Raw genomic sequence first — 21,650 nt, forward strand, 5'->3', positions numbered from 1 at the left:
TATCTCGTCCCCCAGGGATGTGAGTGGATGGTGAGAGAGGCGCCCCGGCTCACAGAAGGGGCTCTGAGGGACATGCGTGTCCTGCCCCAGCTTTATAGGTGGGCTCTGTGCTGATCTCAGCACATGTGCTGCAAATGCTCAGGCCAGTATGGTTACTAGCCAGCACCTCGGTCACCTCATGTGACCTCAGCTTTTTTTTTTATGGTGAGAACATTTAAGATCTACTCTTTTAGCAACTTTATATAATACTGCCAAGTGTAGTCACCGGAGGGACAAAAGTGCTGACTGAAACTTGAGACCATTTCCTAAAACAAATTGTCATCCCAGGAATTCAGGAATGGTTTATGTTACAAAATGTGTTAATATCATTCATCACATTAACACTAAAGAAAGAAATTGATCCTCGTAAATGCAGAAGAATAAAGTTTTGTACTCACTCATGACAGAAACAGCATACTGGAATTAAAAGATTCTCTTAACATGACAAAAGGTGTCCACCAAAACCCTGCAAACTAACTTAGCGGTGAGGCTACAAACATCCCTAGTAAACACAAGGCAAGGGCATGTGCTGTCCCTGCGCGTCCAGCAGTCGTGGGCCTTCGGTGGTGCAGCAGTTAGACAAAAAGACACGAAGATCAGGGACGGGAATGGAAGAAAAGGAAGGAGAAACGTCCACAGAGAAACTGTGTGCTCACCCCCAAGTTAGATCTTGCTTCTCAGGTCTCTAGCCTGGGGCAGAGGCCACGCGTGTCCTGGAGCTGCGTGGGGGTTGGGCTGCCGGCAGCTGTGGGGCGGGCTCTCCCTAATGCTCTGTGTTCTGCGTGTCTCTGCAGCTTACTGGAGGTTCTGGCTCTGCGTTAGTGTGGTCTACGAGCTGTTTCTCATCTTTATACTCTTCCAGGTAAGTGGTTCTTCTTGGTTGGATGGACTGTGGGAGCTTAGGTAACCGAGAGGTGGCAGGGAAGGCTTTGCACATCGGCCCTCAGGGCTCCAGTAGGAGGCAAGGCTGGACCCTGCCCGAAGTGGGCAGGGGCTGCAGGGGTGGGCCAGCGGGAACCGTCACCTGCAGCAGAGTCTCCGTTCTCAGCGGGCCTGGACCCCTGGGCGCAGCTGCCGTGTGGGCCTAGGGACAGTGGGTTCCAACGTGGACGCCTGGTGGGCAGTCTCTGTTTTGAATTGCAGGTGCCCCAGATCTGAGCAGGGCTGCGCCCTCGCGGGGGTCACGCCGGACCCCGTGGCACAGAGTGCTCTGAGTGTGGGCGGGCGGCCTGGGGCCAGTGGCCATGGGTCTCGTTTCTGGATTTGTGGATGCCCCGTTGTGGCTTGGTGTGCTTTTCTCCCTTCTGGTAGGCGTTCTGCAAGGTGGTCGGGGTGGAGGTTGGAAGCTCACCTCCTTAGTAAATCTTGGGTCAGGATTTGTTGCCACTAATGTCTGTTTGACTAATAGTCCTGGTTCTGCTAGATTTGGCGAGTGCACCTTTGAGGGTGGTCTTCAGTATTCACAACCTGAAAACGGGCAACGACGGATGAGTGATTTATCATCACGTGGCAAGTTTGCTTTTAGGGCAGGTGTGCAGGGCTAGGAGTTGTAACACCTGTTTGTGTGGACGCCACGGTTAGGCACAGAGCCCAGACCCCCTCAGGTGCCACCTCTGCGGCCCTGGCCCTGCAGCCACCATCTGGCCCTGCATCACCGCCGTTTGTCTCTTGGAGAATCTCCCGTGAGTGGAGCTGTGCAGTGTGTGGCCTTCACTGCCTCTGAAACTCGCCCACGCCGTGCGCACCTACACACGCTCCTTTTATCACGGGTGGTGGTCCTGGTGGAGGGGCCGCCGTCTGTCCATGCACTGGTGTTGTCAGGTTTGGGGCCGATGTGAGTGGAGCTGCTCTGAGCCTCTGGTGCAGGTTCTCCTGTGGACCTGAGCTTTCATTGCCTGAAGGTGAACACCCAGGAGGGCCTCCTGCGTCACAGGTCAGGTGTCTCGCTGCCGGAGCGGCTGTGTCCCTCCAGCACCGTCCCGTCCCCGGCAGCACTTGCCATGGTCAGGTTCTTACACTGTAGCGGTGTCTCGTCGTGGGTCTCACTGCATTTCTGCGGTGCCTGGTGATGCTGACCAGCTTCTCGTGTTCATGAGCATGAAACAGACGCCCTCCTTGGTGAAGTATTTATTTTTTGCCCTTTTTAAAAATCAGGTGGTTTTTTTAGTGTTACGACAGCTTTTTATATAGTCCTGGTACAAGGGTTTTTGCTGGATGTGCTGGGCCTTCATTCTTTAATGGTGGCAGTCCTTGTGTCTTCTCTTTGTGCTTTTGATGTCATGTCTAAGACTTCTTTGTCCAACACCAACTTATTCAGATTTTCTCCTATATATTCTTTTAAAACCTACATGGTTTTATATTTTACATTGAGATTGCTCATTCATGTTGAGTTTCTTTTTACATTTTGTTTTGGCGTAATCATAGATTTTCAGGTAGCTATGAACAAATTGTACAGGTAGGTCCTCTGTTCCTTCACCCAATTCTTCAATATTTTGCATAAGTATAGGACAGTATGTGTACCTGAAACTAACAGAATATTGGAAGTCAACTATAATTTTTAAAAAAATGTATATATAAGGCAGTTTCAAACCAGGAGATTGATATTGATACAATCCACAGAGTTTGTCACAATTCAGTTTTATAGGCATGTGTGCGCGCACACACATGTATGTAGAATTCTATGCAATTTTTTTGGTTTTATTGCAGTATAATTAATGAAAAATATTTTCAATTATAGTGAAAAACACATAATGATATTTGCCATCTCAGCCATGTCCCAGGCTGGGACATGAAACACATTCACATGGTTGTGTTACCATCACACCACCATCTCTGTCCTCCCAAACGGACACTCTGTCCCCATTAAACGCTCACACCCTCCCCTCCCCCAGCCCCACCATCCGCTGTCCATCTCTATGGATGTGACACCTCCAGGGACTTCCTGTGGATGGAATCAGACAGGATTTGTCCTCCGTCCTCCTGTGACTGGCTTATTCCACTGAGTGTAACGTCCTCCAGGTTCATCCTGTTGTCACCTGTGTCAGGATTCCTTCCTTGTTAAGGCTGAGGAATGTTCCATTGTGTGTTTATACCACATTTTTAAAATAATTATTTATTGGCTGTGTTGGGTCTTAGTTGCAGTGAGTGGGGACTACTCTTCGTTGCTGCACATGGGCTTCTCATTATGGTGGCTTCTCTTGTTGCCGAGCACAGGCTCTAGGCGTGCAGGCTTCAGTAGTTGTGGCACACGGGCTCTGGAGCGCAGGCTCAGAAGTTGTGGCACGTGGGCTTAGTTGCTCTGTGGCATGTGGGATCTTCCCGGACCAGGGATCAAACCTGTGTCCCCTGCATTGGTAGGCGGATTCTTAACCACTGCGCCACCAGGGAAGTCCTGTACCACATTTTGTGTGCCCGCTCATCATGGGTGGACACTTGGGTTGGCTCCACCTTTTGGCGACTGGCGTAACACTGCTGTGAGTGTGGGCGTGCAAGTATCTGTTCCAGTTCCTGCTTCCCATTCCTTTGAGAACACGCCTAGAAGTGGGATTGCTGAGTAATTCTGTTCAACTTTAGAGGAGCTGCCACACTGTTCTCCATGGTGGCCGTGCTCATTTCACAGTCCCTCCAACAGCACATGAGCTTCCAGCTTCTCCCTGTTCTCCCCAACACTTGTTATTTCCCTTTTTTGTGAGGGGCGGGGTGAGGTGGTGGAGTGGTATCTCACGTGGTTCGATTGTTTTCCTGACTGCTGGTGATACTGAGCATCTTTCCACATGCTTCTTGGACGTGTGTGTGTCTTTTTGGGAGACCAGCTTTTGTTCTGACTTCTTTTTAATGGTTCATATTTTATTTATTTAAAATAAACTTTTTATTTTAAAACAGATTTACAGGATTGTGAAGTTAGTGCAGAGAGTTCCTGTAAGTCCTTCACCCAGTTTCTCCTGTTACGAACATCTTACACTGATATGACTCATTCGTTACAATTAATCATTATTAATTAAAACCCACATACTCTCTCAGTTTTTCCCCTTCCGTGCAGCACAGGACTCTCCCCTTACGTGGGTCTTTCGTTTCTCTCAGCAGCGTTTTATGGCTTTCTAAGGGTACATTTTGCACTTCCTTTGTTAAGTGTGCTCCTAAGTACCTCCCTCTTCCCAGCGTCGATGTGCGTGGGGCTGTCTTGATTCCGTGTTGCTGTCCTGGTCCCTGCACCTGGAAACGCAGCCTTGCTCTGTTGGCCCACGTCCTCAGCTGCGCCTGCTCACTCATGCCCACAGCTCTGGGCCGTTGGGGGGGGTTCCTCTGGGGGGTCTCTGCAGGAATAGGGGGAGTTTGCATCTTCCTTTCCAACCTGAGTGTCTGCTGTCCATCTCTGGCCTCATACCGTGCCCCACTTCTTAGTGGGGAGCCCTCAGCCCTCACCAGATGCCACCTACCAACGGAGGAAGTCCCACTCTTCCTGATGTGTTGAGTGTTTGTATCATGAGAGGGTGTTGGGTCTTGTCGGTTTGATGCTTTTTCTTCATCAAATGAGATGATCATGTGGGTTTTTCCCTTTATTAACATGTTTTGTGTTGATTCATTTTCTTATTTTGAACAAGCTTAGCGTTCCTGGGATAAATCCCACTTGGTTGTGGTGTGTGACCCTTTGTATGTGCTGCTAGATTCACTTTGCTAGTATTCTGTTGAGGGTTTTTTTTTCTTTTTAATTTATTCATTCTTGGCTGCGTTGGGTCTTCGTGGGTGCACGCGGGCTTTCTCTAGTTGCAGTGAGCGGGCTTCCCATTGCAGTGGCTTCTCTTGTTGCAGGGCACGGGCTCTAGGCCCAGGGGCTTCAGTAGTTGCAGCACGCAGGCTCAGTAGTTGTGGCGCACAGGCTTAGTTGCTCTGCAGCATGTGGGATCTTCCCAGACCAGGGATCAAACCCGTGTCTCCTGCATTGGCAGGCAGATTCTTAACCACTGCGCCACCAGGGAAGCCCTGTTGAAGGTTTTTGCATCCATTATTCATAAGAGACAGTGTCTGCAGTTTGCCTGGAATGTCTTTTTCTGGTTTTGGTATCAGGGTTGCTGGGGGTTTCTTGTCTGCTGTTTCTCTCATGGTTTGACACAGGATTCTGACCGTTGGTGCCGACCTGGACCCCCTGGCAGAGGTATGCCTGTTGGGTCCGCTCCCCGCCTCGCCCTCAGGAGGGAGGCCCAAACCTTCCGTGCGGGAGATCTGTCTCTTCTCCCCGACTCACTGGTGTGTTCAGTCACTCCTCACATCAGCGGGGACGTGGGCGTCCACGTTACACTCTGGGGTATGATCCAGCACTTGATTGATTTCATTGCTCAAATTGTCCCAGCGTAGGCCGCTAGGAGCTTTCATTCAGCTCCTGTACCGCTCTGACATGCCCCTTCTTTGTGGGGTTTTGTTTTTCCTGAGCACCTCCCTCCTTTCTGGTGCCAGAAGACACTCTGGGCCCATCTTGGGGGTCCCCGCCACTTCTCCAGGGAGCCTGGTTCCTTTATTAGAGAATGAATGGTCTTAGGAACCAAGACCTGGGCCTCTCGGCTGGCAGCACAGAGCCGTGTGGATCCTGACCAGTTGCGTCTGCAGATTTATAAATGGCCGGTTCTGGGAGGCCCTCCTGCCCAGGCTACTGTCCTCGCCCAGAGCTATGTCACAGCAGTCAGTCAGCCTCCCAGTCCCCGGCCTCTGCTGGAGTGGAGGTTTGTGGTCTGGCCCCCTGGGCTTGGGTGACAAGCCCCCAGCTGGGACCAGAGCTGACGTCCGTGGGTCACATCAGCCCTCAGAGGCCCTGAGACAGAGACTTTTTACACGTGTGCTGGTTTTCACTTCTGTGAGGGTTGAGTCTCCAGGAAGCTGAGCCCTCACTGACCTGGCTGCAGAGCAGAGCCCGAGGGGGCATCCTGACTCAGAAATGCAGCGGGGTCGGGTGCTACCCTGCTCCCCGGCCCTCAGATCCCGTGTTACCAGGGCACATGTGGGGGGATTTCTGTTGCTCGTGGTGTCATCTCAGTCACGTGACAAGATGCAGGTCTGAGTGTCATCTGTCCACACACCACGGACCACATCTCGTCACCCAGCCTGGAGCCTGCTGCCTGCTATGTCCCTTGGCTGGTAACTGGGGCAAGAGCGAGGGGACGGGGTTGTGATGGGTGCCCCGGAGCCCCTCCTGTGGACCGGAGGCCTCAGCTGGTGGCCAGGGAGGGCCTGGAGGGTGGGGATGGGGTGCATCTGCTGGGGGGTCCTCCTCTGCCAGGGTGCAGCCCCCAGAGTCCACTTTGTGCTGAGGCCAGAGCGCTGTTCGGCTAATGTTGGAGTCTGCATGTCTGAGAGAGGCTGTCCGGGCGTCACGTGAAGAAGCATGTCCCACAAGGCTGTTCCTTGGTGTGGGGTCTGGACCCAGAATGGACTTGGGGAGGAGAGGTGGGGAAACTGGTGATCTGAGCCCCCTCCCACAGGAGGTGCACCTGCAGCCCCACATGGCATGGTCCTGTGGTCCCATGGGGGCGTGAGGATGTCCTAAGACTTGGGAAACCCCCACTCTGCCTGGCGGAAACGGGGGCAGTGCTGAGACGGGTGTTTTCCCTCGCTGTCGCGGTCGGTGGGTGTCTCGTCTGCATACCCCAAACCCCGCGCCAGCAACACACCCCCGCCCTTGCAGACTGTCCAGGACGGCCGCCAGTTTCTGAAGTACCTCGACCCCAGGTTGGGGGTCCCACTGCCAGAGAGGGACTATGGGGGAAACTGCCTTATCTATGACGCAGACAACAAGACCGACCCCTTCCACAACGTCTGGGTGAGTGCCCAGGAGGGGTCACCGGCTGACTGTGTGCTGTGGGGGCTTCTCCCCCTCGGCACAGCCCCAGGTGTGCATGTTTCTGGGACCTGAGTCATTCTGCGGACTGGATGGGGTTGGGGTTGCCCTCTGGTGTTGGCGGGGTCCCCTCCCAAATCACGATGGGGGACCAAGCTCGAGGCCTGCATCCGCCCCCACAGGACAAGCTGGATGGCTTTGTGCCCGCACATTTCATTGGCTGGTACCTGAAGGTAGGCACCACCTTATTGGGCGGGACACCTGGTTTTGGGCCTGCCTTGAGCTCTGGGCTGTTTTCCAGCAGTGCGGTGGGCGGGTGCTGTGGTGCAGGACAGTCAGGCTGCTAGGCTGGGGTCCTGATCTGACCTTGCATGTCCTGGGCATCGCGGTGGCTGCTGGAGAGCAAAGGAGAAAGACCCATGGGGGCCTCTGGCCCCTGTCCCACCTGCCTCAGGGCAGGTGAGCCCTCGGGCTGACCTCATGCACCTCAGGCCTGGACACACGCATAAACGTATCTGAAAGTTGCCTCCACGTCTTAAATTGGGGCGGCCAGAGCCGCAGCTGCCCGGCCGCCCGCGCCTCGCCTGAGGGCCCTGGGGCAGGGGCAAGGGTGGGCCGTCCTCGGGGCCCACCGCGGGGCTGAGGCCGTGGTGCCCGCAGACCCTGATGATCCGCGACTGGTGGATGTGCACGATCGTGAGCGTGATGTTCGAGTTCCTGGAGTACAGCCTGGAGCACCAGCTGCCCAACTTCAGCGAGTGCTGGTGGGACCACGTAGGTGCCGCCTGTCCGCATGGGCCGCCGCCAGCCTGTGCCCCTGTCCCTGCCGGCCCCGCTGTGGGGGGGTGGGGGGGCACGGGGCCCCCCGGGACAGGGCTGTGGGCCTGTGGCACCCACCTCCCACCTGGCTCCCACCCCCAGTGGATCATGGACGTGCTCGTCTGCAACGGGCTGGGCATCTACTGCGGCATGAAGACCCTCGAGTGGCTGTCCCTAAAGACGTACAAGTGGCAGGGCCTCTGGAACATTCCGACCTACAAGTACGTCTGGAGAGCCGCTCTGCTCCCCGCGGGCCTGGGCTCCAGTGGGGGATCCACAGGCGAGGATTCTGCCTCCTGTGAGCTCCACCTGGGATGGTGGGACCCTGGGCCTCGCCTCAGGGCAGCGGGGCTGCGCCCGTGCCCGTGCCCGTGCCCGTCCCCGTCCGGCCAGCTCCTTCCCCACCGGCCCTTCCTGGTCGCGTCCCTCCCCGGCCGCCTTCCTCCGGGAAGAGACGCGGGGCCGGGGGCGGGCGCCCTGGGCTGACGGGCCGCGCTTCCAGGGGCAAGATGAAGCGGATCGCCTTCCAGTTCACGCCCTACAGCTGGGTGCGCTTCGAGTGGAAGCCGGCCTCCAGCCTGCGGCGCTGGCTGGCCGTGTGCGGCATCATCCTGGTGGTAAGGCCAGCGGCCCCCCGCGCGTGGCCCCTGGGGCGTGGGCGCCCCCCCCCCACCCTCCTCTGCCCCCAGTTTCTGTTGGCAGAGCTGAACACCTTCTACCTGAAGTTCGTGCTGTGGATGCCCCCTGAGCACTACCTGGTTCTCCTGCGGCTTGTCTTCTTCGTCAACGTGGGCGGTGTGGCCATGCGGGAGATCTACGACTTCATGGACGACCCGTGAGGGCGGGGCCCACGGCCGCAGGGACTTGGCTGGAGGGGGCGGGAGAGGGGCGGGGCCTCAACCCCATCCTCCCTCCCTCCCTGCTCCCCCCCTCCCCCCGCAGAACACTGCACAAGAAGCTGGGCCAGCAGGCCTGGCTGGTGGCGGCCATCACGGCCACGGAGCTGCTTATCGTGGTGAAGTACGACCCACATACGCTCACGCTGTCGCTGCCCTTCTACATCGCACAGTGCTGGACGCTCGGCTCCGTGCTCGCCCTCACCTGGACCGTCTGGCGCTTCTTCCTGCGGTGAGCGCCGTGGCGCAGGAGGTCCTGCCCACCCAGCGCGGGCTCTGCGCGCCCCCGCGGGCGGGGTCCAGGGGCCTGGGCGGGCTGGCCGGTGGTCACGCGGCCCCCCGCTGCCTCCAGGGACATCACCCTGAGGTACAAGGAGACGCGGCGGCAGAAGCAGCAGAGCAGGGACGACCAGGGGAGGGCCGACGGCGCCGTGGACGGCGGTGTGGACAGTCGCCCACCCGGGCCTGACGACCCCTCGGGGCCGGAGGAAGCCGAGAGCGAGGGGGCGCCGGCTCCGCACTGACTCTGCGGCGGGGCCCGCGGAGCCATAGCCTGGCGCCCCGCACCCTCTGGGATGCCCGCTGGGAGCCTTCCAGCAGGCATCGGCCCTCGAGGTCCTCTTTCCCGTCCCTCCGAGCGCCGGGCCAGTGTGGTGTGCGCACGTGGGTGGGTTGGTGGATGGGTGTGTGCGCCCCTGTGCTCCCGGCTCCCGAGGCTCCCAAGCACGCCCTGGGCCAGCCGGTCCCGGAGGAGCCAGAGCCCCCCGCCCCTTCTGCACAGTCCACCCGCAGCCTCGGCCACCCCAAGCCTTGGCGCCCTGGCGGCCGGGCCCAAGCAGTGGTATGGCGGTGCCCCTCTCCGCTCCCTGGGCCCTGCACGCCCCATGGTGGGACACCCTGGTGCAGTTGGGAAAGGGCACATCCGCTTCTTCGCGAGCCTCCACCTGACCCTCTGACTGGGAGGGGCTGTGGACAGGACTGGAGGCACGTCGCGTCAGAGTCTGCCAGGCTTGGTGCCTGCCGTCAGGGGGGCGGGTCATGAGGGTCTTTGGCCCAGAGTTGAGGTCACGTCCCCGAGCAAACAGAACAAATAAAAGCCAGTGAAGGTCTGCAGCTCTGTCTCCTTGCCGCCCCTCACCCCAGCCCTGCCGTGTGCTGCCTCAGACGCTGCCCAGAGGGCGGGCGGGCAGGTGGGCACTGCTCAGGCTGGACACTTGTCCTGGCAGACGACCAGCAGGCACAGGGCTCACTGGCCCCCTCCCACCACCTGCTGCATTTGCCCTGTGGGCGGCCTGAGGGAGCGGGTTTTGGTGTGGGGGGGGGGGGATGGCCCCCCGCCCCCCAGGAGATGGGCACACTGCCCTCAGGCTTCACACACACAGATGAAGAGAAGCGCCCTGAATTCCAGGCAAGGTGACACTCCCAGGGGTGGGGCTGGCCTGCCTCTCAGAGTTCACCCATTAGTTTTTTCCCTGTAACTGTTTCTGGGGAGAATTTTAAACCTAGAGAGGTTGTGAGGAGGGACTGTGCACACCACACCCCTCCCCTCAGCTGCTCTTGTGTGGAGCAGAGCTGCTCAGCCTCTGGCTTCCATGGTCCTCCTGGCATTGGTGTGACACAGGGACTCAGCGTGTCCCCCCCCACACACACACACCTGCTGTTATACCAGCATCAGCTTTGATTTGGGTTTAAGGCTGACACCCGTCCCACCACCACGAGGAAGCCAAGCATCCTGTCCACCCACCTCCACCCAGGGTTCTCTGCATCCCTGGTTCACAGTCACTCCAGCCCCACCCCCTCCCTCACACGGCTTGTGCCCTTTCTTCCTGCAGGGCTGGAGGCCTGGTTCTGCTCACCCATCCCAGGTGTGGCCCCTGAGAACCCCCGTTGTTTTCTGGCCCAAGGTGGGTGCACGTTCCCCTTGAGGGTCTCCTGCCTAGACCTGAGATCCCCCTTTTCTCCATGGAGCCTGCTCCCTTCCAGGGGAGGGGAGTTAAGAAACCAGGGTCTCAGGTACCTTGAAGGGCTTTGTGGTGATGGCAGGCGCTGGACCCTTTGAAAGTTGCCTGATGCCTACATCTTGGTGGTGCTGCTCAGGGCAGGTCACCCCTGTGCGCTCCACCCACGGCCAGATGAGGCCAGCTAGACGGGGTGGACCCTGCTCTTCTGTCCACAGGGCTCCGGCCTCCACCAGGAGAGCATTCAGGAGCCAGCCATGGGCAGGTGCAGCCAGGCCCCGGGAGCAGCTCCCAGCTGAGGTTTCCAGCCCACACGCAGGAGGCCAGGCACGCAGTCGACCAATGACCGAGGCAGCTGGCCAAGGTGAGCCAGGCCCCGAGGGCAGGGACCACATTCTGGTGCTGCTTAGTGTGGGGAAGGACACCATCTGCACAGACCCGAGGAAGTGAAGGCTTGTGGGGTGGGGTGGCCTCCAGGGCCGCAGGGAGCAGGCCCAGCCAGCGCCTGGGGAGCGCGGGCTGCACACCCAAGACCAGGCCCAGACCCGTGACCTGCCTGAAGCTGCCACGTGTCTGCTAACTCGCTGGACAGCAGAGTGCTCATGAAAACACCACCCCTCAACACCAGTGCCCTGTGGGGACCACAAGGATGGAGAGAGACCCCCTCCTGCCAAAAATGCGTTTTAATAAAGTGCCTAAAATCCTCTCCCAGAAATGAGCTGATTTGACCTTGTCCCTCAGCTAAAGCCAGGACTCGCTGGGGGCAGGAGGGCGTCCGGGAAGGCGCCTCAGGAGATGACCCGCAGGCCGGGCTTGCTCCCCTCCAGGGCCCGCAGGCGCTCCTCCACCGCCTCCGTCCAGTAGATGTCGTACAGGCTGCGGGGAGAAGGGGCGTGAGGGAGTGGCCAGGCCTCCCACCTGCCCCCCTCCATGTGCCTCGCCTGCACCCCGCACCCCAGGGCCACTCACACCAACTGCTCCAGGGCGCAGCCGGGCTGCTCCAGGCTGCCCAGCAGCTGCAGGACGCCGGGGTCACCCAGGCCGTTGTTACTCAGGTCCAGCTCGCGCAGGCTGTGGTTGGCCAGCAGGAGCGAGGCCAGGCCACCACAGGCACCGTCCGTCATGTCGCAGTCCCCCAGCCTGCGGAGGCAGGGCCAAGGTCAGGCGGCAGGCGTGCCTCTGGGGCCTGGGCTGCCGCCAGATGGTGGGGCGCCAGGCGGGTCTAGGACTCAGCAGTCCCCACCCTCCGCCCGGGCGGACGTGGCGCCCCGCAGGCTCACCAGAGCACCCGCAGCCTGGAGTCTGGCTGGCCCAGGGCCTGGCACAGCACCTGGACGCCCGCATCGCCCAGTGGGTTGCTGCTCAGCTGCAGCTCCAGGAGACGTTTGTTCTGGGTCAGCACCGAGCCCAGGTGGGGGCAGCAGGTGGCCGTGAGGCTGCAGGACTTCACCCTGCGGGCGGCAGACGGGGGCTGGGGCCACTGCAGCCTGCGCCTCTGGGGCAGCCCACGGACCTAAGTGCAAGCCCCCCGCGTCCCTGCCCATCTGCAGGCGGCTCCACCTCGGCACCTCCCCGCACTTCCCCCCACCTCCGAGGGCCCCTGCGCCGCGCAGCCCTCACCACAGGGACTCCAGCTGGCAGCCAGGCTGCAGCAGGCTCTCGCACACCAGCTGGGCGCCCTCATCCCCCAGGTTGTTGCCCGCCAGGCTCAGCTCCTTCAGGGTCTCCTTGGCCTGGAGGACGCGGCAGAGGTCTCTGCAGCCGCTGGCGGTGATGTCACACTCCCAGAGCCTGCGGGGCAGGTCCCCGGTCAGTGGAGAGGCTCTCAGATGCGCCCCGCCACCCGCAGGCTTCCGTGCCCCCGCGGGAAGCCCACTCACCACAGGGTCTTGAGCCGGGAGCCGGGGCTCAGCAGCCCAGGGCACAGCTCTGCGAGGCCCACGTCACCCAGCGGGTTGCTGCCCAGGTCCAGCTCATTCAGCGAGGCCTGGGAGGCCACGATCCCGCACAGGTCCTTGCAGTTGGCCGGCGTGAGGCCGCAGTTCTCCAGCCTGGGGGAACGAGAGGTACTGGGAGCTGGGGCACCCCCACCCCAGCCCCGGCCCCCCAGCCCCAGCCCGGAGCTCACTTGAGCGCTTCCAGCTGGCAGGCTGAGTCCGCCAGGCCCCGGCACAGCACCCGGACGCCGGCCTCGCCGATGTCGTTGTTGCTCACCACGAGCTCCTTCAGGTCCCGCGTGGCCCTGAGAACCGCGGCCAGGGGCTCGCAGGCGGTGGCTGTCAGGTTGCAGTACTCCAGCCTGCGGATGGGCAGCCCCTCAGCCGCAGGAATGCAGCCAGGCCCAGGGGCACCTGTCGGGGTCTCCTTTCCCACCCCAGCCATGAGGCCCAGAGACTGGAGGGCTGTCGGGCAGTCAGAGCACAGCAGTGGCCAAGGGGCCATCTCCCCGGCCGGCAGGTACGCAGAGCCCCAGGAGAAAGACACGCAGCCGGGCTGGGCCTTTCCGGCTGGGCCGCCTCCCTCTGTCGCTGACCCCATCTGTGGGCCCCCTCGGGGCCACAGGCCAGCTGCCAGCTCCTGTCAGAGGCCACGGCCCCAGCGACAGGGAGTGGGAGCCGCTCCTCAAAGCTCCCTGCAGCCCATGAGCTGGGGAGGGGGCCTGCCCAGGACGGACACTCAGCCCAAACCCAGGGGGTGGGTGGGTGCAGGGCTGGGGGACGCCTGGGTGGGGGCACAGGCACCTTGGGGCCCTGGGCGGGGCTCACACTCACTGCAGCTTCTCCAAGTGGCACTGGGGGTCCAGGAGCCCCTCGCAGAGCAGCCGCAGGCCGGTGTCCCCCAGCGGGTTGTCGCTGAGGTGCAGCTCCCGCAGGGTGGGCAGGGAGCGCAGCACGCCGGGCAGGACCCCGCAGCCAGCCTCCGTCAGGCAGCAGTTCTGGAGGCTGGAGGGACGTGGCCGTCAGCGGGCCCCATGCGAGACAAGCCACCTGTGTCTGCAGGAGCCTGAGCAGGGCAGACACGGAGCCACCGCCACCCCCACCCCACACCCACGGGGAGGCCAGGCGGCCCAGCCCCACAGTGGGGTCGCAGGGTGGGGGCTGTGGGAGGGCTCAGGTGAGCCTCTGGGTGACAGGTGGGGCGGACCCTCACGTCCCAGGCCCGCGGCTCACCTGAGCTTCTGGATCTTGCAGGTGGGGCCCTGCAGGCCCTGGAGCACCAGGCGCACGCCCCCGTCGCCCAGCTCGTTGGTGCGGAGGCTGAGCTCCGTCAGGGAGGGGTTGGCCCGGAGCGCGGAACTGATGTCCTTGCACCGCACCTCCGTGAGGCCACAGTCGTCCAACCTATGGACAGACACTCGGTCACTTCACGCGGAAGCGTGTGGCCCACTCTTGGGCCGAGAACTTGACAAGGTGGGTCACAACCAACACATCTTTAGAGGAAAGAGGAAAACCATGTGCATCGTCTTGCGAGACCGCTAAGACATCGGCACGTACTCGGACGCCTATGTTCCACGGGGTGCGGTCAGCGGGTACAGGCGCCTGGACACCGCCCCGGAGAGAAATCCAAGCTGGAGACAGCTGCTTGAGGGCAGAGCCCAGCTGCAGGGGCTCAGCGAGGCCCAGACCGTGACCCAGGATCACATCCACCCAACAGAGTGAACAGTTGACAATGGACTCAGTACGGGTGGGAGAAAAGCTGGCTCTTACCCAAAAGGGGACAAGTGTGGGAGGAATAGAGAAATTAAAAACCCAGGAGGGCAAAGTCCCAGTAACACTCTTCAGGCAAACCTCCCCCCACGGACGCGAAGATCAGCAGGCAAAGGTCTGAGTAGAAGCAGGATGTGAGCGGAGTCAGCTGTCTCAGCCCAAAAACCAGCAGGCGCCCCCTCCCTCAGGTGGTCACGGTGACCATTAGGGTGACCACGTGGCGCCACTGTGACACTCCCCCCATGAAGCAACATGCCAGGCAGCACCTAGCGTCACTTCTGCGAGATCTCACCAAAACGTGTGACTCAGCAGGAGCGGGCGTCAGAGGGGCTTTCACCAGAGCCCGAGCAAGCAGACCCCCGAGTCAGGCGGCCAAGGACAAGGAGGGACAGAGGGAGCATCCCAGACAGGAGGGGCCATGGAGACATGGTGATGATGCCACGTCCTGGGGGGTCCTGCATGACCCGAGGACAGGAGAGGACACACACAGAAAAGCCAGTGACGTTGAGTCAAGGCGGCTGTGTCGGGCTCTTTGCTCTGACCAGCGCCCCAGGCGACAGGGCACAGGGGACCCTGCGCTGTCTTTATGACTCTTCCATAAACCTAAAACTACTACAAATAAGTTGAAAATAAGAAAGCTGAGCAGGCAGGCACCCAGCTCTCACTTGTCAGCCCCGAGGAACCTCCAGGTTTGAGGTTCTGCCGCGATAGCAGAAGCGAGTCTGGACTTGGAATCGAGCCTGCAGCCCGGCAGGGGTGCGGACAGGCAGTGCCCTCATGCACCAGCTGCGGTGACTACATGCCCAGGGGAAGGGGCTGAGCCAGAGACCCTGGGCAGGCTGCTCTGCCCACCAGGCCTGGCCCAGAATGGGTTTACATTCACAACGTTGGAAAAAATTACAAAAAGAATCACGTTTTGTGCCACATGAAAATCATACATTTATATCATGCTTGTGTGTGAAGCACCCTGGGCACCCCTTGCCCCCGTAGGGCGCGGTCCCGGGGCGCAGGCACGGCTGTGCCTACCTGACCACCTCGTACTGCTGGATCAGAGGCAGGAGCTCGGTCCACCGGGCGTCGCTCAGCTGCTCACACTGGATGTCGAGCTTCATGGTGGGACGCAGAGTGTGTCCTAGACAGAGGCGGGGAGAACATGCCTGCCACGCTCGCAAGGTCTGCCAGGACAGAGACCCAGTGGACGGGCACAGTCCAGACAGGAGCCCCGGGGCCACCTCAGGAGAAGCCACAGCCTCCTGCCTGTCTCCCTTCTCAGCACCTTTATCCACTTCGGCCTCCAGGAGCCGACACAGGAGTGGGCTTCTCTAGCAAAGACCACCACAGACCACAGAGCTCAGGGACGTGGCTGTGGGAGCAGAGGCTGCTCTCACCCCCCAGCCCCGCACACAGCCTTCCTGGCGCCTCCTGCCCAGGAGGAAGTGGAAACCGGCGCTCACCACCCAAAGCCCTGGCTCTGCCTTGCCCAGGCAAGGACAGCAGGGAGGAGGTGGCCTCTGGGCCCAGACAGCGTGGAGACCCAAGTCCAGGAAGCACAGGGCCCCCAATCTGTGAAGCGCTGTGGGAACTGTCCCTGCCGACTCAGCCTACATCTCCCTGAGAACAGGAGGGCAGCACACAGCCCCGCCCCGCCTGGCCCCCACAAGGCCCCAGACCTGCCCAGGATGCCAGCACCTGAGGCCTCACCACCCTGAAGCAGCCCTGTCAAGTGGTCAGCTGACAGTTCCTGAGGTGCACCAGACACACATGCCCTGGACAGGACAGAGGAGCCAGGTGAAGACCCCAGGTCCAGGGACCTGCACTCTGGATGGTGCACTCCTGGGTGGCCACCCGGGGCACCTGCTCCATGATCCCCTTCCGGGAGCTGGGACTCTGGACAGGGCACGTCCTCTGCCCAACCCTGGCTCAGCCCTGGGACCAGCCCACAGAGAAGCCAGCTCACCAAGCAGGCTGAGAAAAGAGGGAGGCCTCTGGCCAGCGTGTCTGGGATGGGAGGTCACAGGCCCTGAAACCTCACCAGGGCCAGGCACAGAGCCTTGAACACATGGGGAACTGGAGCTCCAGGCGGGCGCTTACAGTGGCCCTGAAGGTGGGGCCGGCAGGAGAGGAACCCATGGGGCAGCTGTGAACTGAGGGGTGCCTGGGGGCAGGGCAGGGAGAGAGGTTGCATTCAACAGCAAAAGAAAGTTCAATAAACATCCGCGCCTGGAAGCCGTGCCTTTCCAGGTCTCTGGAAACAGAATGACTCAGACCATGTGAAGTTCCCAGTTCCCTGAAAGCCCGGATTCCTGAGAACAAGGCCTCACTCATGTTTGTGTCCGAGCCTGGCACGGCCCTGGCCTTCCGGAAGCGGGGATGCCCTCTCCCAGCCCCTGGCTGGTTGGAGCCCACAGCGGGGAGGATGGCCAGCCCAGGCAAAGGTTCCAGTTACATCCCTCCTGGGAGGGCCTTGTGCCAACCTTGAGGCAACATTCACAGATGGACATTTGCATGTCCTAGCAGAGGGGCTGCTGAGAAACTGAGGCAAGGCATGGGGAATGGCTACTTCACGCGCCATCAGGGGAAGGGACCATCACATGGAGAGGCCACCCAGCCCACTGGCCAGAGCTCGTGAGCAAAGCCAGACCTGCCACCCACCCCAGCCCAGGGTGTGGCCACCCAAACCCTGACTCAGAATCCTCAGTCAGCCCAGAGAGGGACCAGGAGGAGGGGCTCAGGGCTCAGGGCAGGAGGGACCACACAGGATCTCCAGCCCCAACACAGCCGCCCCCCCGCCCCCCCATCCAGTGTGACGTCAGGGGAGTGGCCTCTCCAGAGCAGGAAACCGACACACAGCCGCTGACCCTCCAAGCCCCAGGCTGGACTAGACCCAGAGTTTCCCTCTGGTTGGCCCGTGGCCTCCGGAGGACACCCACCCCTTTGACAACCCATGAAGAAGTGCTAACGGCCCCCCAAAGATGCCGCGCTCAGCCCTCCTCACAAGCCCGCAGTGAGGGGGCCTGGTCCGGACAGGAACAGGCACATGTCCCACCCTCCCTGGGAATCAGGACTCCCGCAGCGGGGCTGCGCCCCAGGCCCCCCACAACGACCGCCAGTTAACGCTTCCCCGCGCGGCCACAGGCGCTGCGCCTCCGCCCCCGCGTCCCGCCCGCCCGCCCCGCCAGGGCAGCTTCCTCGGCCCGTCCGCCCCCACCCGCCCCGGGCGCGGCGCGGTCACCTCTGCGGGGCGCGGGGCCGCCCAGGGCCGCCGCCACCAACACCCGCGCCCGCCCCAGGCTCCGCATGCGTCCGGGGCTGGGGGTGCGCCGGGTCGCTCGGACGCCGCGCCGGGAGGGCTCCCCGCGCTCCCCCGGGCCCGCCGCGCCCCTACCCGGGACCCCGGGCCTCACCTCGCGCGCCGCCGCAGACGCGAGACCGAGCCGCGTCTTCCGCCGGGGCGGGGCGGGGTGGGGTCAGCTCAGGGCGGGTCGTGGGGCGGGGCCCTGTAACGCCGCGGCCGGTCGCCCTCCCCCGCCGAGCCCACCCGCAGGCCGCGACCGCCGAGCGGCGCGCCCTCCCCCCGTACCCGGCTTGGTCCGGGGTCTTTCTCCGAGACGCGCGGAGCCGGTGCCCCTAATGAAGCCTTCGCCGCTCCCCGTGAACCCCGGGGTCAACCCTGACGCCCCTGTTTGATGTTCCCCTCTGTCGCCCAGAGCCGGGGGCAGGCCGCCTCGCGGGGAGGGGGCGCAGGCGCGGGGAGCCCCGACCACCTCCACGGAGACGGGGGCGCAGGCGGGAGGGAGGAGCGTCCCAGAGCACGGACATGCGATACAGGAGACACTTTTTGCCGCCAGACAGGAAAGACGGACATTATTTGTGCTGGCGGTGGCGGCACGCTGCGTGGGTCAGCAGGCAGGGTGGGGGCCCGGGAGAAAGAGAACCAGGCGCAGCTCTCTCCATGGAAGAGAAGCCATTTTGTGATGCCAGCCCGGCCTCAGCGCTTGCCCTTGAACAGGTCTCAGTGATGAGTGGACTTAAGGGAACAAAGTGCAAACGGCAATCAGACAAGAGAAGCAACAGCAGCAAAGACAGAGACCAGCTGCAAAGACCCCCGGTTCTGTGCCGGGGTGAAGGTTAGACTCAACCACCACGACCTAAGGGATGAAGTTTCTGACCCTCCTGACTTCAATCGAATAAACCCTGGACTCTGCGGGGAGACAGTGCTTTGGAAAAGATCCCCAGTGCTCTCCTTACTTGCTGTAAGGAACACATCCTTCCTTCTCCCGATCTCTGGCTTGGTGATGTCTCTTGGCTCAACACCCATCACGAGGCAAACCCCGTTTTCTGGGTGACAAGCCTGGAGTCTGGCTTATGTACAACACTACACACCCCTCCATTTCTCTGTGTCCATCAAGAGGAACGTCCACGCATGAACTTAGGAGAAGTGTTCAGACTGTCTTTTTGCAGCATTTTGCAACTGTCCAAACCTGGAAACAATCTAAACGCCTATCATCAGGAAGACGGTTAAATTTCATAACACACCTGTTTTGCAACCCCTTGGCCTAGCCATGACCAGTGTCGTGGCTGGACTGGCGCTTGTGATTGCAAGGTGGCATTCAGCAAAGACCATTAGGAAACTTTGGGGGGGGAAAAGTGTATTACTCACGTGTTGGAATGTACATGGCATCCCTGGGGCCACACAGTGAGGTGGGGATGGTGTGGGGGGGCAGGCAGCTGGTGTTCTGCTTTTATTGGGGTCGAGGATGGCAGCCTAGGGTTTTGCCGGCTCACTATTTGGTAAATTTCAAATATCAGAGTGGAAGTTTACAGTAGGAGAAGAGAAAAGCACATGTGGCCCCAGTGATCAGTTATTGAAATCAACCAAGATCTCTAAGTTTAACAAAGGCGCCTTGGGGAGCTGAGCAGTTGCCTGAAGGGTGGTTCACTGGGGGAATAAAGAAAGGGTTACTCAATATGGGGAGACTATTTGGCAGGGCCAGCCCTTGCTTGTGTAGTTTGTAAGGGGGTCAGGGCCAGCAATGTGGGGCCTGGGCTTCTGGAGAGCTTTGCAGGGTTGGGCCCCCAAGACACAGACACCCACCCCCGCCCCACACCATGAGCTCCCCCAGGGCAAGTGCAAGCTGATAGGCTGTCAAGAGAAGACACTGAGCAGTTCTCTGCCACCTTGATGCAGGAAAAAGAGGGTGCTTCGGGGTTTCTGGCAGAGACTACTGCAGCCTGGGGTGGGTGAGGATGGAGCAGGGAGAGGAGAAGGGGCAGAGAGGGGACTCTGGGCTCAATGGCGTGCCAACTTTAACATGATTTTTATCACACAAGCAGTACATGCTTCTTGTAGAAAAACCAGAAGAGATAAAAAATGAAATGAAAGGCCCTAGAATGCCCATCTTCCAGAGACAAATGATCTGACATTTGTGTATCTGCTCCTACTCCTCCTGAGGGGCTTCCCTGGTGGCGCAGTGGTTAAGAACCTGCCTGCCAATGCAGGGGACATGGGCTCCACCCCTGGTCCAGGAAGATCCCACATACCGCAGAGCAACGAAGCCTGTGCGCCACAATCACTAAGCCTGCACTTTAGAGCCCCTGATCCACAACTACTGAGCCCATGCACTGCAACCCCTGAAGCCCACGCGCCCAGAGCCTGTGCTCTGCAACAAGAGAAGACACTGCACTGGGAAGCCCGCGCACCACAAGAAGGAGCAGACCCTGCTCACTGCAACTAGAGAAAGCCCAGTGTGCAGCAACGAAGACCCAACGCAGCCAAAAATAAATTAATAAATAAAATAATAAATCTTGAAAATGAATGAATAAATAAGTATATAAAAGTGAAACGTAAGGAACAGTAAGCAGAATAATGGCCCCCAAGGATGATCATATCCTAATTCCCAAGGCTGTCAATAATTACCTTAGGTGGCAAAGGGGTCCCTGCAGATGTGACAAAGTTAAGAACCTTGAGATGGGGAGACTGTCCTGAACTGCCTGGATAGACCCCATGTAATCAGGAGGGTCCCTGAAAGCGAGACGAACGGGTCAAAATCAGAGAGGAAGAGTGACAAATGGACGCAGAGGGCGGACTGGCTGCGCTTTGCAGACGGAGAAAGGGAGCCTCCGGACGCTCGAAAAAGGCCAAGAACTAGGTTCTCTCCCGGGGCCTCTGGAGGGAACCTGCCCGCGGATACCTCGATCTTAACCCTCTAGGGCCCATGTCGGACAAGAAAGCGGCCAGCCTGCGGCAGCAGGAAGCGAACGCGCTCGGAGCTGCTGAGGGTCCCAGAGGACAGACGCGCGTGGGCGGCCGAGCAGCCTCCTCAGCCAGCCTCCCCGGCTGACCGCCAGCCTGCTCTCCGACCCCCGCTCCCCGGGGCTCCCGGCAGCCTAACGCAGCAGGGCTGCCGGGCGGGCGGCCGCCCTCCGGGCGAGTGCCCTCTGCGGGGCCGTCTGTACCCCCTGCGGGTCGGGTCTCCGGGGGAACAACGTCGGAGGGTGCTCGGTATGAGGAGGAAAGCGTGGCCGCGCCAGGCCTCGCTCGCGCGGCGGGCCGGGAGCCAAAAGGTGGGCCCCAGCCCGGCGCGGGAGAACCGCCGAGGCGCACACCGCGCAGGCGCAGGCCCCGCGTGCCCCGCGGGGAGGGACGGCAGCGGGCTCGCACGCGCGGGGGCGAACCCGGGCGCCCTGACGTCACCGGAGCGCGCCGACGTTCGCGGGGCGGTGCCGCGGCCTCGGCCCCCGCGGCCCCGCCTCACAGGGCCCGCCCTCCAGAGGCCCCGCCTCCAGGCCGCGAAGGGGGCGGGGCGGGGCGGGGCGGGGCGGGGCGGGGCGGGGCGGGGCCCGACCGAGCGGACTCCTCGTCCCCCGTCGCGAGAGCGCATCTACCCGGGCTGCGTGGCCTCCGCGGCGCCCGGCGCGCGACACGCGGCCCGACCAAGGCTGGCGCCGGGAAGCCCTCTGTTTGGCTCACCCGCTGGCGGCCCTCGGGAGTGACTGACCTAGACACGACGACGGACTCTCCCTGGCCTGCAGACCGGGAGGGAGACGGCCTCCTGGCGACGCGGGTGTAGCGCCGGGACCAGCGGCGGGGCGGGGCCTATAGCGGGGTCGGGGCCTCGCGGGGGCGCAGCAACCGGCGGGGGCGGGGCCTAGGGGGCGGGGTCTGTGGGGCGCGTTTCGCGTCTAGTGGGCGGGGCCTGGGGAGAATGGGGAGAAGGGGCGTGGTCTCTCCCCGCGGGCTCCGCGACGCGGGCCTCGCTGGCTCAGAGAGCCTCGTCCACAGGTGCTTTGAGGTCTTGGAAGGCGCGTCCCTTCACAGAACAATGGGAGTGCGTACGTGGAGGAAACGCGACAGGGCAGTTTCCGCCCTTGCGAGGGTTCAGACGTGCGCGCGAAGTAGCCGCCC

At 61.3% G+C, this 21,650-nt stretch overlaps 2 protein-coding genes across 11 annotated transcripts in view; one reads left to right on the top strand and one right to left on the bottom strand.

The window, feature by feature from the left end:
- PTDSS2 (phosphatidylserine synthase 2) overlaps nucleotides 1-9,766 on the top strand; it is a 28,483-nt gene extending 18,717 nt beyond the window's left edge. For 2 of the 6 annotated variants that reach the window (XM_057726179.1, XM_057726181.1), the window contains 8 exons: nucleotides 834-901; nucleotides 6,713-6,847; nucleotides 7,048-7,098; nucleotides 7,526-7,639; nucleotides 7,787-7,905; nucleotides 8,187-8,519; nucleotides 8,627-8,812; nucleotides 8,933-9,765. In XM_057726179.1, the coding sequence (XP_057582162.1) occupies nucleotides 834-901; nucleotides 6,713-6,847; nucleotides 7,048-7,098; nucleotides 7,526-7,639; nucleotides 7,787-7,905; nucleotides 8,187-8,519; nucleotides 8,627-8,812; nucleotides 8,933-9,104 (1,178 nt within the window). In that variant the 3' untranslated portion in view covers nucleotides 9,105-9,765. Of the gene's footprint in view, nucleotides 1-833; nucleotides 902-6,712; nucleotides 6,848-7,047; nucleotides 7,099-7,525; nucleotides 7,640-7,786; nucleotides 7,906-8,186; nucleotides 8,520-8,626; nucleotides 8,813-8,932 lie in introns of all 6 variants that reach the window. The other 4 variants (XM_057726178.1, XM_057726177.1, XM_057726176.1 and 1 more) reach the window with 4 other exon arrangements.
- Nucleotides 9,767-11,203: 1,437 nt separating this feature from the next.
- RNH1 (ribonuclease/angiogenin inhibitor 1) lies at nucleotides 11,204-21,334 on the bottom strand. 5 transcript variants are annotated; one of them, XM_057726184.1, is made up of 10 exons: nucleotides 21,244-21,334; nucleotides 15,272-15,377; nucleotides 13,709-13,879; nucleotides 13,310-13,480; nucleotides 12,667-12,837; nucleotides 12,419-12,589; nucleotides 12,159-12,329; nucleotides 11,819-11,989; nucleotides 11,508-11,678; nucleotides 11,204-11,414 (listed from the first exon to the last, which is right to left on the bottom strand). In XM_057726184.1, the coding sequence occupies exons 2-10, from the start codon at nucleotides 15,355-15,357 to the stop codon at nucleotides 11,327-11,329; spliced, it is 1,371 nt and encodes a 456-aa protein (XP_057582167.1). In that variant the 5' UTR covers nucleotides 15,358-15,377; nucleotides 21,244-21,334; the 3' UTR covers nucleotides 11,204-11,326. The 5 variants fall into 5 exon arrangements, with proteins under 5 accessions (XP_057582167.1, XP_057582168.1, XP_057582169.1 ...); XM_057726185.1 differs by lacking the exon at nucleotides 21,244-21,334 and adding an exon at nucleotides 20,702-20,755; XM_057726186.1 differs by lacking the exon at nucleotides 21,244-21,334 and adding an exon at nucleotides 20,163-20,186.
- Between the last annotated feature and the right edge of the window lie 316 nt (nucleotides 21,335-21,650).

The sequence above is a fragment of the Hippopotamus amphibius genome, chromosome 3 (genome assembly GCF_030028045.1).
Source record: "Hippopotamus amphibius kiboko isolate mHipAmp2 chromosome 3, mHipAmp2.hap2, whole genome shotgun sequence".
In the NCBI taxonomy this organism is placed as follows: Eukaryota; Metazoa; Chordata; class Mammalia; order Artiodactyla; family Hippopotamidae; genus Hippopotamus; species Hippopotamus amphibius.